Raw genomic sequence first — 16,010 nt, forward strand, 5'->3', positions numbered from 1 at the left:
CTTTGAACCCACGTTGTCTGAATCTAGAGCGCAGGCTCTTGACCAATGCACCTGTCCTCACACTGTGCTCTTTTCACACTCATTAACAGTGTGTCCTGGTCCTCACACTGTGCTCTTTTCACACTCATTAACAGTGTGTCCTGGTCCTCACACTGTGCTCTTTTCACACTCATTAACAGTGTGTCCTGGTCCTCACACTGTGCTCTTTTCACACTCATTAACAGTGTGTCCTGGTCCTCACACTGTGCTCTTTTCACACGCATTAACAGTGTGTCCTGGTCCTCACACTGTGCTCTTTTCACACTCATTAACGGTGTGTCCTGGTCCTCACACTGTGCTCTTTTCACACTCATTAACGGTGTGTCCTGGTCCTCACACTGTGCTCTTTTCACACTCATTAACAGTGTGTCCTGGTCCTCACACTGTGCTCTTTTCACACTCATTAACAGTGTGTCCTGGTCCTCACACTGTGCTCTTTTCACACTCATTAACAGTGTGTCCTGGTCCTCACACTGTGCTCTTTTCACACTCATTAACAGTGTGTCCTGGTCCTCACACTGTGCTCTTTTCACACTCATTAACAGTGTGTCCTGGTCCTCACACTGTGCTCTTTTCACACTCATTAACAGTGTGTCCTGGTCCTCACACTGTGCTCTTTTCACACTCATTAACAGTGTGTCCTGGTCCTCACACTGTGCTCTTTTCACACGCATTAACGGTGTGTCCTGGTCCTCACACTGTGCTGTTTTCACACGCATTAACGGTGTGTCCTGGTCCTCACACTGTGCTCTTTTCACACTCATTAACAGTGTGTCCTGGTCCTCACACTGTGCTCTTTTCACACGCATTAACAGTGTGTCCTGGTCCTCACACTGTGCACTTTTCACACGCATTAACGGTGTGTCCTGGTCCTCACACTGTGCACTTTTCACACGCATTAACGGTGTGTCCTGGTCCTCACACTGTGCACTTTTCACACTCATTAACGGTGTGTCCTGGTCCTCACACTGTGCACTTTTCACACGCATTAACGGTGTGTCCTGGTCCTCACACTGTGCACTTTTCACACGCATTAACGGTGTGTCCTGGTCCTCACACTGTGCACTTTTCACACGCATTAACGGTGTGTCCTGGTCCTCACACTGTGCTCTTTTCACACGCATTAACGGTGTGTCCTGGTCCTCACACTGTGCTCTTTTCACACGCATTAACGGTGTGTCCTGGTCCTCACACTGTGCTCTTTTCACACACATTAACAGTGTGTCCTGGGGACTTTCACGGCAGGGTATGTGATATTCCTCATTATTTTTAACAGCTACATCAGAATTTACTACGGATCTACTGCAGTGTGTTTAACTAGTTCATTCACACTGTTTTCCGCTTTTTTTGTGTTAACATCAGTGGTGTCCTGAACCTATGTATTTTATCCACTCTTTTGGGTGTTAGAAGATAAATTTTTAGAAGTTCCGTTGCTGAATCGAAGAGTATGGACGTTTCAGTTTTGGAGAGATGCCTCCAGATTTCTCCCTAGCATACCGTGGTTTGCTTTCCCACGGGTGGGGACACCCTGCTGCGCTGGGTGCTCTGATGCACGTATCTTTCTAGGAGACCCATGTAACACTGCATTTTCCAGGGTTTGAATGTTCACTTTTGACTACTCTTTGCGAATACATTAAAAGAAAACACAGAAACAGATGAAAATGTCAGATTGTTGCCAAATCCTGCAACACAAAATCAGAAGCTGATCTAAAATCTGAACTAGCAGAAGCCTGCCGGCTTTACCGGTGAAGCCAAACTCAGGGCAAGCAGAGAATTTTTATTGTTAATAAAGGAAAGCAGCTTCAGGAAGTCTCAGGTACCCACCTCCTGGGAACGGGCTTCAGGACACACTGCTAATGCTCCGACCCGTGTCAGAGCCAGGTATACGCTTCCCCACAGCTGGAATGGGCGTCACAAACAAGCTGGAACGAGCGCTTCGTTAGGCGAGCAGCTAACGCTTTGTCAGCTTTCAGCTTTCATTTCACATACCTGACGTTAGTTTTCAATACCTTAAATTATTCTGACTTGGCATGTATTTTGTTTAATGCTCTCTATCTTAATGTTTTCTACTATCAGGTGTCTATCAAGTCAAGATCACTTTACATGCTACTGCGGCATATAATCTTATCACAATATATTGGTTCATAATAATAAAAGCCACCAAATATTGATTACATATACGTGTATGTATCTATACATCTAGTTTTTTTTTTTTTTTTTTTAATAGAAAACCTTTGACACCTTCACTGTAATCCTATCAGGGAAAAATGATTCTGTTTATTATTGTCACTTACTACTTTAAAATATGTAAGTAAAGTGATATGAAAAATACATCATGACTAATGATTTGGGGAATTCTCAGGAATTCAGATTTCTCGCCTCCGAATGCTGCGGATTAGTATCTGTTGGAGAACTGGAAGCCCTCGCTGGGGCGGGGGGTGTGTCTTCATGAGTTAGCCTAAGAGCCCAGCTCTTGTTTATAGCATTTCCACTGGGCTTCGCCTTTCAGAGTTCCCAGTGTCCTGCCTTATTTAGGGGCTCTGCTAGTTCATTGGGTCTTTCTGCTTCTCTATTTTATTCATTTACTTGATTATTTTCCATTTATTGTTTGATGACCTGATGTTGCATTTAATTAAGAGTCTGCTCAATGTTCTTTCACTGCTGTTGGGAAAAGCGTCTTAGTCTGTTTCGTGCTGCTATAGCAGTGCCACCGACTGGGTAACTGACAATGAACAGGCGCTTACTGGCTCGTAGTTCTGGAGGTGGATGTCCATCTGGCGAGGGCAGAAGGGCAGGAGAGAGACACTTTATGCCCCTTTTAAAGGTCATTAAACCCACCCATGAGGGCACTGCCACATCACCTTTTAAAGGCTCCACCTCCCAGGACCCTTCCATTGGCAATTAAGTTTCACCGTGAGTTTTCAGGAGACACCATCCACACCATAGCAGAGGCAGCAGGTGTGGTACTCAGCCTGGTTTTCTCTTCTGGCAGGGCATTTTGGAAGCATCAAAGGCCAGGGACATCCCTGTCGTCATTGACGCGGTGAGTTGACCTCTCTCCTCCTGGCTCGGACTCCCGGAAGGCCTGTGCAGTGAGCACGGCTCCTTGTTCTGTGCAGGACGGCCTGTGGCTGGTCGCTCAGCAGCCAGCCCTCATCCAAGGCTACCAGAAGGCGGTCCTCACCCCCAACCACATGGAGTTCAGCAGACTGTATGATGCTGTGGTGAGTCAGTGGACTCCCTGGAGGGTGGATGCAAGCCCCATTCGTCCTGAAGAGGGTGAAGGACGCGCTCCATGCTTCTGCCCAGCCTGTCCCTGTGGGCACATCTCTGCAGGGATGCAGACCTGCAAGTAATCGCTGTGCCTCTCCCGGTGGATGGCCCGTCTTCGCATTAGTGCTCTTGGATTGGATGAATGATGGTGTAGTGGGCTTGGGACAGGCAGGGACTCGGGTCAGCCAGCCCCTCCTGCAGCACACTGGACAGATCACTTTCTGTGTCTTGAGTGCCTCGTCTATAATGTGATGATGGCATCTACTTCACGGGGTTGTGAGGATGAGATGAGGAAACCTGTGTGAAGCTGTGAGTCCCACACGGTGAGTGTCCCGTCAGTGTTAGCGTCCAGTACAACTGGAATTCGTATTACTCCTACAAAGCTCTCAGAACCCAGCCTTGGGCGGTCCTCCTTCAGCCTGCTCTGACCAGGTAGAGGACGGGCACTGCAGCAGGCACCGTGTCGGCGTCTGCCCGGAGGACTCGCTGCAGGCGACATTCTGGGCTTCCTTCCACCTACGTGGCCTTTAGCAGGTGCCTGGGTGATCCCTTTAGGCACGAGAGCGTGCGTCTCGTGGCGGACGGGACAGGGCCATCCGTCACGTCGTGTGTCGTGTGTCTGAGGAAGACTTTGCTTTTTCTGTGTCTTCCTGTGTTGTCATAGCTCAGAGGCCCTGTGGACAGCGATGACCGCCATGGATCTGTGCTGAGACTCAGCCAGGCCCTGGGCAATGTGACGGTGGTCCAGAAAGGAGAGCGCGACATCCTCTCCAATGGCCAGCAGGGTAAGTGGCGGCTGCCCTCTGTGCATGGGCTGGTGCCAGGTCAGTCAGCGTGGCCGTGCTGAGTGCGAGCCCTGGAAGACCTCTCCCGTGCACACGTGTTCACGCGCATTCGCACAAAGGGATTCCTGCTGTCACCCACACCTTCTCCGGAGTCCATGTTTTGACTTCTCACTGTTTTGCCGGGGGAGGTGACCGTGGTGAAAGCCATGGGCCTTACCCGCCGGCTGAATTCCCATGCCTCAGTTATGAGAGGCAGTGTGGCGGGAGGGTGCGTGCAACAGCAGGGCATTCCCCAGCTGCCACCTTCGTCTCACCTGTGGCATCCATGATCCCTGCAGTTATTCTGTATTGTATTGCATTTCATTCTCTTATCAAAGTGACTGGAAAGTGCAGAAAGCCCTGGGGCTGCTGGTAGTGGAATCTCAGGCGCTGAGTGTGGCGAGTCTCAGCCAGAGCCTGGGGAGGCTTCCGCAAGAGCCAAGTGAGAGCGGGGCGGAGGCCGGGCCCAGCGTCAGCGAGGCATCTGGGGAGCCATGCCCTTGTTAGCTCTGAAAATGGAAGCCCCCCTCCATTCAGGCCTGAAGAGATGATGAATAGCGAATGTACTCACCTGTTGAGCTGTGAGGCTGCTGAGTAGGTACCAAAATCAGGGTAGAACACTGAGGCATCTGTGGGCGGGTGTGCCCAATCCACATTTGTACATTCACGTTCACATGCACACATTTGCACACACTCATGCACTTATTCATACACATGCAGTCGTGCTCACACAGCCTCGCACACGCCCTCGCACACTCATGCACTTCCACACATGCACGGTCGTGCTCGCAGCCTCGCACACGTCCTCGCACACTCATGCACTTCCACACACGCACGGTCGTGCTCGCAGCCTCGCACACGTCCTTACACACACATTCACACACATTCACACACATTCACACACATTCACATTCCCACACATTCCCACACATTCCCACACATTCCCACACACATTCTCACACACATTCACACACACATTCACACACATTCCCACACACATTCACACACACATTCACACACATTCACACACACATTCACACACATTCACACATTCACACACATTCACACACATTCACACACACATTCACACACATTCACACACATTCACACACACATTCACACACACATTCACACACACATTCACACACATTCACACATTCACACACATTCACACACATTCACACACATTCACACACATTCACACACACATTCACGCACACATTCACGCACACATACATTCACACATTCACACACATTCACGCACACATTCACACACATTCACACATTCACACACATTCACACACACATTCACACACATTCACACACACATTCACACACATTCACACACATTCACACACATTCACACACACATTCACACACATTCACACACATTCACACATTCACACACATTCACACACATTCACACACACATTCACACACACATTCACACACATTCACACACACATTCACACACATTCACACACACATTCACACACATTCACACATTCACACACATTCACACACACATTCACACACACATTCACACACACATTCACACACACATTCACACACATTCACACACACATTCACACACACATTCACACACATTCACACACACATTCACACACATTCACACACACATTCACACACATTCACACATTCACACACAGCTGTGCACGAGGAACACAGGGCAGATGTTCTCAGAGGGACTCTTGACACCTTTGAGATGAGGGTTTTTTAATCACTGGAAGGCTCTCTTGGGTCTAACAGGTTCAGACAGTGTAACACCTGGTTTTCAAAACATTTTCCAAAGAAACAGAGAATTCCCACATACACAGGCACAGGTGACGTTATGAGGCCAGTGGAGGCCTTGCTTGGTGTTGCGCTTTATGACTGAGCTGTGGTTTAAGGTGCGCTCTGGAGTGTGGGCTGCAGGCGAGGGCTCGTCCTCCAGGAGCCGGTAGGAGGAGCTGGAGGCTGGTGCCGCCCTGCTCAGAGCCGCCTGCTTGGGCTTGTCTGAGGCGGTTCTGAGCTGCAGGTGTCTCCACCAACCTGCTGTGCTACACAGCCGGGTCTGGGGCAGCCTCACCACTGTGTGCCTTGATTTCCTCTTTTGTAAAACAGAGGCTGCCTCCAACCCTTGGAACAAACAGGGAAAAGCCGTAGCGGGCAGGATGTGAGTGGAGCCTCGGGCTGCTCCTAGAGGGTGTGGCTCTGCCTGCCGTGTGGCCTTCCACACGCATGGCTACTGTCACATTCATCCACATGGCCATGCTGACACCTGCTCTCACTTCTGCCCTGTGCAGTGCTTGTGTGCAGCCAGGAAGGCAGCAGCCGCAGGTGTGGAGGGCAAGGAGACCTCCTGTCGGGCTCCCTGGGTGTCCTGGTACACTGGGCGCTCCTTGCTGGACCGGAGAAAACAAATGGGTAAGGCCACATGTCTTCATTTATTCTACTTTGAAGCCGTCTGATTTTTCTAAGCTATTTCAGTAGCTCACGTGTTGAATAAGTAGCTCTGGAAACACTGAGAACGAACTCTAGGCTTCACTGGAGAGATCTCAGGGCACAGGCGAACCCTCTTGGCAGAATTTCCACCCCACACTTGGCCTGGGCCTGTCCCTCATTCACTGTGGATGGGGCCCGGGGCAGAGGTGGTCTTCAGAGTGCTCCAGAGAGTTCCGAGGTGCAATCAAGGCCCAGCAGCACGCTGTTCTAGGAAGCTGAGTGGTTTACATAGAAAACAGGGTCAAGGCTGGCTTAGACACTTGTTCTTAAAGATGTGAATTTTCTTTAAGAGACGGCAGAACTCTAGGACTTTATGAATGCGAGCAGTCCCCACGCCTCTGGGCGCCTCTGTCGCTCTGGTGTGAGCCCGTCAGGGCGGCGGCTGCAGGCGCTGAGTGCGGCAGGCCTGGGCTTCTGGAGGGTGGGCAGGCCTGTCATCCAGTGGCCCCGTCTGTCCTCACTGCCGGGATGGCAGAGTCTGGGACCAGCCCCCAAACTAGGTGTGCCCACATGAACTTGAGAGCTGAGGAGGTCGGGGCGTGGGCAGGGCAGGAGTCTTCCCGTTCGTTCTGCTGGGTTCACTCTGGTTCCCTCCGCCCCTCTCCCGGGAGATGGAGCCCTGGTAGCAGGAATCCACGTTCTCAGACCTCAGATGCCCTCCACACCCAGGCGCTGAGAGCACAAACAGGGCTGAGCAGCATGTGCCGCCTGGCTCTCCCCAGGAACAGCTGGCGTGCCGCGGGCCCTGGCCCCGTCTCTGAGGACATGGACACTTCCCGTGTGCCTCCTGCCAGGGAGTAGTGGAGGGTTAATGGTGGTTTTCGCTGTGATAAAGCTGCTTTCTCCTCAGAGGCATGTTAGACTTGAAATTGACAATTTGGGGTCCCAAGATTGAAACAGGAATCAAAACCAGAGCCCAGGGTGGCTGTGGCCCCCGGACCACGGCGCCCACTTCCCCACACCTCCCGCTGTCGCCCTCTCCGCAGGTCCAGCCCTCTCCTGGTGGCTGCATTCGGTGCCTGCTCTCTCACCAGGCAGTGCAACCACCAAGCCTTCCAGAAGCACGGTCGCTCCACCACCACCTCCGACATGATCGCCGAGGTGGGGGCCGCCTTCCGCAAGCTCTTCGAAACCTGAGCCCACGCAGACCAGAAGGAAGCAGGCACCTCGGACGGGGGAGAGCGTGTGTGTGATGGGAAAATCCGGAGCCACGTGTGTGCTGAAGGCGCACAGTGCTTGCCAGAGTTTCAACTCGAGCATAAATTGGTTGCTGTTGAGAATTTAAGAATTTGGAATATTGCAGTTTTGGGCTAAACTTAATGCGTGGTTGGAGATGTTATGGTGACACTAAACAAAGTATTCCTGAACTCTCCTTAGCTCCTTGGTAGTAACTGAGAAGACAAATGAAGAAAATCACGTGAGAATGAAGAATTCTTTAGCAGCTCAACGTGCTAGAGAATTCTTTATTTCTCGAACGTGCTCCCAAATCAGCGAAGTTTCTACTTGTTTCTCTCTCTGCCAACGCCCTTCATTTCTCTCCTGCTTCCCTCCCCTAGTCTTTCCTCCGGCAGGGAGCCGGGCACGGGTCCCCGGGTGTCTCCGAGTCCTGACTGCACTGACTGCGTCTCCTCTGACTGGCCCATCAGAGGGCTCTTCGTTCTCCAGCTCGTCGTCTTTTCAAGTGGTGATTAGCGTGGTGGTATCTGGCTGCTGGTATTTGGTTGGCTTATTGACATCCTCCAGGGTAATCAGTGATCACTTTGTTTGGAAACCGTTTTGGAGGCACCATGGGAACAGAAGGAAACATGAGTGACGCTGACCCTTGAGTGGGTGGGCGGGGAGCTTAGATGCCTCCTCTCCCACGCTCTCCAGTGTCCATGTCTGCACAGAGGTCCCCATGACACCCACCAGCCCCAGCAGAGCAGACTTGACCGGGGACGGGCACCATGGAGGGCTGCAGCCTGGAATCTGACATGGCCCCTAGCGCTGTCTCAGGAGAAGGCTCTGGAGGACTTGGGGCATGCTGGGCCTGGTGCAGCGATGGCACTAAGGAGACCCGGGGAGAGACAGTGTCGTGGTCCTGTGTGCTTAGGAAGCAGCGCGGCCGTGTCCTCAGGGATGGTTGCGTCCAGTAAAGACAGTAGTAACTGCACTTCAGCTAATACGCTTCATGGCAGTGTCGACCTCGGGTTAGCTTCTGTTGTCTCTATGGGTGGTTTTCCTGGCGCGGCCTGACATTGACATGTTCTCTGGTCCCATGTCTTAGTGGGGCTTGGTACAGTTTTGTGCCTGACGCGTGCATTAGGGTGTTCTCTTATACTTTCTGGAACGCCTTTCCACTGCAAGGGCCAAACCCTCCTGGTTCCCTTCAGAGTCTTTTTGGCCTGATGATGACTCTTGAGTGATACCCTGCGATGTAGGCACGCCCCAAATGGATTCTACTTTCTTTAAAACTAGGAACTTTGAAGATTAAAAAATAGATTGTCACTACTAATCTGACACCTAACTTAAGAAGCTTCACGTCTAATGTGAACTTTTCCAGAAAAACTGTGCTATGGACATTTTTCCTTTGGGGAATTAACATCCAGATTCTGGTAACTATTAAAAGACAGATCTGGTTAATTTAAATTGAGCGTTGTATTTTTTTCCTTAAACAGCTAAAGCTCACCTTTCAACTTTCTTAGGTGAGGATATGGTGAGCTACCAGGGAGATAAAAGTATACAAGCCTGTCTGTGACTGCCCTCACTGCCAGCGCCTCCCCCCCATGATGGCTTCGATAAAGCGCCTTGAAGGATAAGCCCAGGGCAGCCCCTTCTTTCCTTAGGAAATAGGATTCAGCAGTCACAGGAACTATTTGTATGGTTTTTATGACTAAATTTTTGTTCTAAGTAAAACATCCCTTTACCTAAAGGAGAGAATGGGTTTTTTTTACGATCAGCTCATTGCTTCCCTGTTCTTTCTCAAACCCACGTATTTCATGCACTCACTCCAGCCAGACAGGCTCCCAGGAGCTTCCCTGGACCAGGAGAGCCAACGGGGAAGTGTGTGCGGGTGGGTGGGCAGCCCATGAGGCAGTGGCCTGGCTGTGGGGGACAGAGTGCCCCAGTACTGAGCAGCTCTGTCGAGATGCCTCATTGTAAGGAGCCCTCTGGGGACTTTTTCTACGTGGGTAGCTTTACTAGGGCGATTTTCTAGGTGAGTGACTTCTGAACTGGCGTTCTTCTCTGTAGACAGGAGACCTGTGCCTCAGGTTAAACGATGAGCAAGGCTGTACCCCCAGTCACAGGTCCTGCTGCTGCCTGTGCCCGTGGGATTGAGATGCCAGTGCGACAGGGAGAGGCCTGGCCCAGGCTCTGCGAGCGGGAAGAGTGGAGAGGGTCGCCCTGCTGAGTCACTGACAGCTGTGGTGCTGGGCTTACTACAGAAAGGCGAGGTCCGGCGCAAGGCGGGTGCTTAGGAGGCCACCTGCAGCCCAGGCAGCCTGCTGTGCACTGGCCACCACCTCCCGCTCAGGAATCCTGTCTGTCACACCTCGCCAGCTGGCTGTCAGCCTGGCTGCCCAGACTCCTCTGGAACCACCCTTCCCAGGCCCAGCTGGACCCGTCACTGCTGTGCTTAGACCATGATGACCCAGATGGCCTGCGGCTGTCAGGACGGCAGCGGGACTGCAGACAGGTTCTCAGCTGCACTTTTTCTATGGTGAATGTGATACTTTTGTAACCACAGAAACAAACTAAGATTGTGTTCTTGCTGGGGGAGGGGTTCCCAGAGTTAGCATGGCCTGGCGTCCCTGCTCTGCCTGACTGTGCTGCTGCGTGGCCCACCCACCTCACCCATCCCCAGCCCCTCCCTCAGGAGGAGACAGGCTGCGTCCTGCCGCCTCCCTGGGTCCCTGCTCTTCTGTTCCTGTGTTGTCTGTTCCCTGGGCACAGGGCCAGTGGGTCTCACACACAGGCACATGTGCTGCTGGATGCTACTGAATGTTTGACACCACTTCACTCAGTCGACAGTCTGTAGCCACAGAACGCAGTGAATGTTTAGGCTTAATTACTAACAGATGCCAGTGGGACACTGTTGGTTCCCTTACTTTAATGCTGATCTAGCAGCCCCGACAGGAAGCTTTAACATAAAGCCTTTAACATAAAGCACAGGTGCATCTTGTCGTGAGCAGGTTCATGGCTGTGCTGCATCCTCAGCCCACTGGTTTTTGGTCTTTTGTCCTTTGATCCAGCAGTTCCCACGTGGACGTTGTACTGTTTCTGTCCTGGAGAAGAAAAGTGAGGTCCAACTCTGAGCAGACACCACGTCACGTGGCACAGGGGGCTGACAAGCGTGACCAGGTTCAGGATGCCTGTTCCCTCACCGGCCTGTCCTAAAAAGCTGGCCGGGCGCTTAGAAAGGGCCCCACTGCCTCCCGCAGAAGGCCAGGAGCTGTGCAGCACCTGTAGGAGGTGGCGGGGGCTGAGCAGGACCCACGTGCCCGTGCTCAGCGTCCCCTCCAGCCAACTTGGCCCCTCCGTCACGGCCCTCCCACCTCATTTATCACAGGGATGGGTTTCTCAGAAAGAAGCATGGGCCAGGTATGGTGGCTCACACCTGTCATCCCAGCACTTTGGGAGGCTGAGGCAGGAGGATCACCTGGTCAGGAGTTTGAGAACAGCCTGACCAACATGGAGAAACCCCATCTCTCTAAAAAAAATTAGCCGGGCGTGGTGTTGCATGCCTGTAGTCCCAGCTACTCGGGAGGCTGAGGCAGGAGAATCGCTTGAACCTGGGAGGCACAGGTTGCAGTGAGCCGAGTTCGTGCCATTGCACTCCAGCCTGGGTGACAAGAGTAAAACTGTCTCAAAAAAAAGAAAAACAAGCATGGTCACGGGGGATGTCTGGGCCTCTGATGGCTCCATGTCTGTGTGACACCTGTTGATCTGCCTAGCTCCTGAGGTGATGTCCCTGACCTGGGTGCAGCACTCACCTTGATGCTGATGCCATGGGCGGTCAGGTCCTGGCGCAGGGTGTCGCATGCCTCCAGCAGGGGCTGCCTCTCTAGGAGCTGCTGCCGTCGGGCCTCCCCCGTGGCCTCGGCCTTGGCCAGCGCAAACTGCCGGACCTTCTGCCGGAACCGCACCAGCTCCTCCACCACACCACGCAAGGTGGCCTCGCTGCCGTCTCCTGAAACACACTGAAGCCGGCAGGGCACGGTTACATCCCCTGGAGACTGTGGACACCCCAGGTGGTTGGGCTCTGGGCTGAGACCCACCCAGCCCTGGGCTTCCCTGATTGCCTACAGCTGGGCCTCTTTCTGGGCCTGGCAGGGCTGGGTACAGCCCACAAGCACTGGGCTCTGGGCAAGTCTCCACTCTCAACTCCGAGTATCTGTCATCCAAGCAAGGCTGACTGATGCTCACTTGGGAGTTAGAAGGATGGGCTGGGGGCTGCACACCACCCTGCCCTGAACACAAGTGCTCCCTGGGTTCCAGACCCCACACAAGTGTGGCCGAGGTATCAGGAGCAACCTGAGGATGAGGCTGGGGGCAGCGGCTGAGCGCTTGCAGATGTGTTTCGGCAAATGGTCTGAGAGTCACAGCCTCAGGTGCTGAGGACGGGATTGGGGCGGAAGGCCTGTGCGCTGTCCTCCCACTGAGAAGGGATCCTGGGGCAGTGTGGAAGGGGCAGGTGCTGAGGACGGGATTGGGGCGGAAGGCCTGTGCGCTGTCCTCCCACTGAGAAGGGATCCTGGGGCAGTATGGAAGGGGCAGCTGTACCTGTTTGTTAAATTCATGTGTGTAAAATAAGAAACGGACAGACGGCCGGGCGCGGTGGCTCAAGCCTGTAATCCCAGCACTTTGGGAGGCCGAGACGGGCGGATCACGAGGTCAGGAGATCGAGACCATCCTGGCTAACACGGTGAAACCCCATCTCTACTAAAAAATACAAAAAACTAGCCGGGCGAAGTGGCGGGCGCCTGTGGTCCCAGCTACTCGGGAGGCTGAGGCAGGAGAATGGCCCGAACCCGGGAGGCGGAGCTTGCAGTGAGCTGAGATCCGGCCACTGCACTCCAGCCTGGGCGACAGAGCCAGACTCAGTCTCAATAAATAAATAAATAAATAAATAAATAAATAAAAGAAACGGACAGACAACCTTATACTTTGGTGTCAAACTACTTAAGTGCATACACCCCTCAGTTAGTGCTTCCATGATAAAAGACGATTTTTGTTATTACAAAAATATGAGCCCAGAGTGGGCCCAGACGTTAGCCCTTGTGGCCGGAGGAAGGTGAATGAGGTATCTTTGACAAGGACTAGGCAGAGCTTGGCCAGATCCCACTTTTCTTACTCAATACAGACTCTGGAAAGCCACCCTAAAAATGAACATGTACATTGCAAAGACTTGGTCATCTCACACCAGTAGACTCTTACGTGAATGGCAACAGACGCTGGACTGCCAGAAAGAGAAACTACCAGGTGATCAACAGGTATATAAATGAGCCAAACTTGGAAAAGACACTATCGTTCTCTGTTGAGAGCCAGCGAGACGTGTCCAGCCCAGAGCCAGGCATCCAGCACACCTGCTCGGGCCCCAGTCCCAAGCAGCGGGACCCTGGGGTGCTGGGCAGCTGGTCTAGAGTGGCAGCCTCCATCCAGGCAGCAGCCGCCAAGCCACACCCCAACAGAGCCAGAGCGCCTTGTGCTGAGAATTCTCCAAGGGCGTCCAGAGAATGACAGGGACGTTCAGGGATACAGCACCAGTTCCAAGGGGCCTCCTCAGCCATATACTCATAAAAAGCGATTGGGGGGGACTTCAAGAATAAGGCAGGAAACCTCAAATCCGTACTGATGCAATAATCAAGTTCCAGGTGAGCCTGGTAAGGAAGGGGGTATTTTCATAGGATCCAAGTCTCTCTGCAAAAATGCTCCAGTTACAAGGGAAGAGGAGGAATGTGGAGAAGCCTGGCAATGTCCACCTTCACTGCGCAGCCAGGGTGAGCCTCGCTGGGAAGGTGCAGGTGCAACTCGTACCTGTCGGGGGGCTTGTCCTGTCCATAGGAAGCATGCGACAGGCAAGGGGGCTCAGGCCGCCAACTTGTCCTCAAATGGGTCAGGAAGAAATGTGACCGGTGTGCCTGTGACTTCTGCACATTCTGAGAGTCTTTCAACATAAGCGTGTGTGCAGAGCTGGCGACACCGCTGATAAGAGGGACTCATCTCTGGTTCTGCGCACGAGAGTTTGCCAACTGCAGAAGTAGAACTGCGCAATTCCAATTAATAAGGATTGGCTCTGAGTGTGTTTATTTTTCCAGGAAAATAACATGTTTTTAAACAGGTAAATAAATTAGTGTGGCATCATCGTGATCTATTCCAAGTTAAAAGGGTAAAGGTTATTGTCCCTTTACCCTTTTAGGACAAAAATGGAGAAAATTCCAGAATTAAGCATTTAAAATAATACGACCTACCTGTTGATTGCCCAGAGAAATTCCAACAGTTTCAAAAAACTGTTCAAAGTAAGAGATGATGGCACCAAACACAGCAGGACTTCTCGGCACTCCAGGTTCCTGTAAGAGACCATGCAGCGGAATCTCCTGAAAAGCCGTCTTGATGGCAGTGGGCGAATGGAATTCAACGTCAAAAGACAAAGGCTTCAACAGGTCACCAGTTTGGCCTTTCTCCTGGCTTCTATGGAGGGAGGACACAGCTCTGGCATCGGCTACCTCACTGCAGACCATACAACTATAGGTGCATGAGGAATCTCTTGTGCCTCACTTTACCCACCAGTCATGTGGGTGGTGACTAGCCCATGAGGCTTTGCAGGTAAAGCATGACCGTGGAGTATGGCAGGCGGCGCATGGTAGGTGGAGGCTGAGTGGGCACTGGGCTGGGTTTCTCAGAAAACAAGGAAATCCTGGCATGTGGCTCACGTCAGTCACCAAGCACAGAGACCCCCACTAGCCGTAGTTCGCGGGTGCCCCAAAATTGCAAAGGTTGGGAAGGAAAAGCGCAGGCGCCAGCCTCTTTACTTGTCCCCACCCCTTGCCACAAGAGGCCCCTGTTGCCCTAGACCTGGGCCAGCCTGGTAGTGCCCGCAGTGTGCGGGCGGACGGCTGAGGAGGAGGAGCTCCCGTGCAGGAGCAGCCTGGCCGGGACCTGCCCCAGCCTGGCCTGGCTGCCTTCAGTGTGCGGCAGCCTGTTCCTGCACCCAGCTGTGACTCAAATACCCGCTCCCCTCAGAGGTGAGCCCTACACGTCTGCAGTATTTGGACCAAAGGCACCTGGCACAGGCACATGGCACCCTGCCCCACCTGCTGATGCTCTGAAACCGAACACTGCAGGCAGCCAGGGATGGAGACCCCCACAGAGATGCTCAGCTAGCAGAGGACGTGGCCAGAACTCACAGGTGTTTCCAGAGATGGGAGAGGCACGGATGGCCTCGGCTTCCCAGGTCATGAAAGGTCACAGGGCTCCTGACGCTGCGCCTCCCAGAGCCTGGCAGGGGAAACCCTGAGAAGTGCAGGAACCAAAGCCTGCCGCCGCCTCCACGGTCTTTGTCCCACCCCCCCAAACGCTTTCAGTGACTCTCAGGTCCAGGCTGAGACCCCGGGGTGCTTGGTGTGGTCGTCACACTGGGGTGCAGACTGCATAACAGTGCATTGGGGTAAATGGGTCTTTCCTTTAAAAGTTCCCCACAAAAGCTCTCTGGGAAAGTGCCATGGACGCAGTGGGGACATGAAATGTGTCCCCTGAGGATCACGCACACATAATTTCTTAGCTTCAGGGGCTCCCGAGAGCTTGTTCTCCAGGTGGCCCTGAGGCCTGGGAGGGTCAAGCCCCGAGCTGGGTGCCATCCTGTGTCAGCCGCAGACTCGGGTTCCACGAGTTCCTCCACAGAAGCTGCTGCGGGAGGCGAAATCAGCAGAGAGCCCGCCCAGCCGACATGAGAAAAACCCACCAGAGGACCCGACCCATGCCCCTGGCAGCGGGACCGCGAGGCCACCTCCTCGTTGAGCTACCTTCGAGGCCGCCCTGAGCTGTCTGTTCCCGTGGTGCGCAAGGCCCAGGATGGCATCAACTACCCTGGGTGTGTCAAAGTCATCTGCCAGGGCCTCCTTCACGGCGCTCCTGGTGCTGGCGAGCCTGAGGGAAGAGGAGAGGAACAGTTGCGGCAGAGGGAGCCCCACCCTCCCCAGGAGGCCCCTGTGCCAGTCCTTCCCCAGGCAGACACGCTGGGGGCTCTTAATTTGGGGACTCTGTCTAGGTCATATTCCCAGACTTGTGAGTTCCTGAGTAGCAGAAAATTACGTAACATCAACTGCAAACTGTCATGTTACCCCAGGAAAAAGTCCCAGAGCAGAGTCACCTGTGACACTTGTATTTTAA

At 53.1% G+C, this 16,010-nt stretch overlaps 2 protein-coding genes across 87 annotated transcripts in view; one reads left to right on the forward strand and one right to left on the reverse strand.

The window, feature by feature from the left end:
* The window catches only part of NAXD (NAD(P)HX dehydratase), a 67,272-nt gene extending 54,488 nt beyond the window's left edge, over positions 1-12,784 (forward strand). For 7 of the 47 annotated variants that reach the window (XR_012426551.1, XR_012426552.1, XM_065532986.1 and 4 more), the window contains 5 exons: positions 3,032-3,082; positions 3,159-3,263; positions 3,977-4,097; positions 6,443-6,563; positions 7,628-9,269. Coding sequence is in view for 17 of the 47 variants with exons in the window: in XM_065532986.1 (XP_065389058.1) it covers positions 3,032-3,082; positions 3,159-3,263; positions 3,977-4,097; positions 6,443-6,563; positions 7,628-7,778 (549 nt within the window). In the remaining 30 variants the exon portion in view is untranslated. Of the gene's footprint in view, positions 1-3,031; positions 3,083-3,158; positions 3,636-3,976; positions 4,098-6,442; positions 6,564-7,491; positions 9,556-9,872; positions 10,342-10,873 lie in introns of those variants that run through there. The other 40 variants (XM_074021412.1, XM_074021414.1, XM_045377436.3 and 37 more) reach the window with 15 other exon arrangements.
* The window catches only part of CARS2 (cysteinyl-tRNA synthetase 2, mitochondrial), a 66,359-nt gene continuing 61,060 nt past the window's right edge, over positions 10,712-16,010 (reverse strand). For 15 of the 40 annotated variants that reach the window (XR_012426514.1, XR_012426512.1, XR_012426511.1 and 12 more), the window contains 4 exons: positions 15,644-15,767; positions 14,093-14,191; positions 11,615-11,821; positions 10,712-10,906 (listed from right to left, as the gene is read on the reverse strand). Coding sequence is in view for 27 of the 40 variants with exons in the window: in XM_074021404.1 (XP_073877505.1) it covers positions 10,835-10,906; positions 11,615-11,821; positions 14,093-14,191; positions 15,644-15,767 (502 nt within the window). In the remaining 13 variants the exon portion in view is untranslated. Of the gene's footprint in view, positions 10,907-11,512; positions 11,822-14,092; positions 14,313-15,643; positions 15,768-16,010 lie in introns of those variants that run through there. The other 25 variants (XM_074021405.1, XM_005586252.5, XM_074021398.1 and 22 more) reach the window with 3 other exon arrangements.

The sequence above is a fragment of the Macaca fascicularis genome, chromosome 17, assembly GCF_037993035.2.
Source record: "Macaca fascicularis isolate 582-1 chromosome 17, T2T-MFA8v1.1".
Classification (NCBI taxonomy): Eukaryota; Metazoa; Chordata; class Mammalia; order Primates; family Cercopithecidae; genus Macaca; species Macaca fascicularis.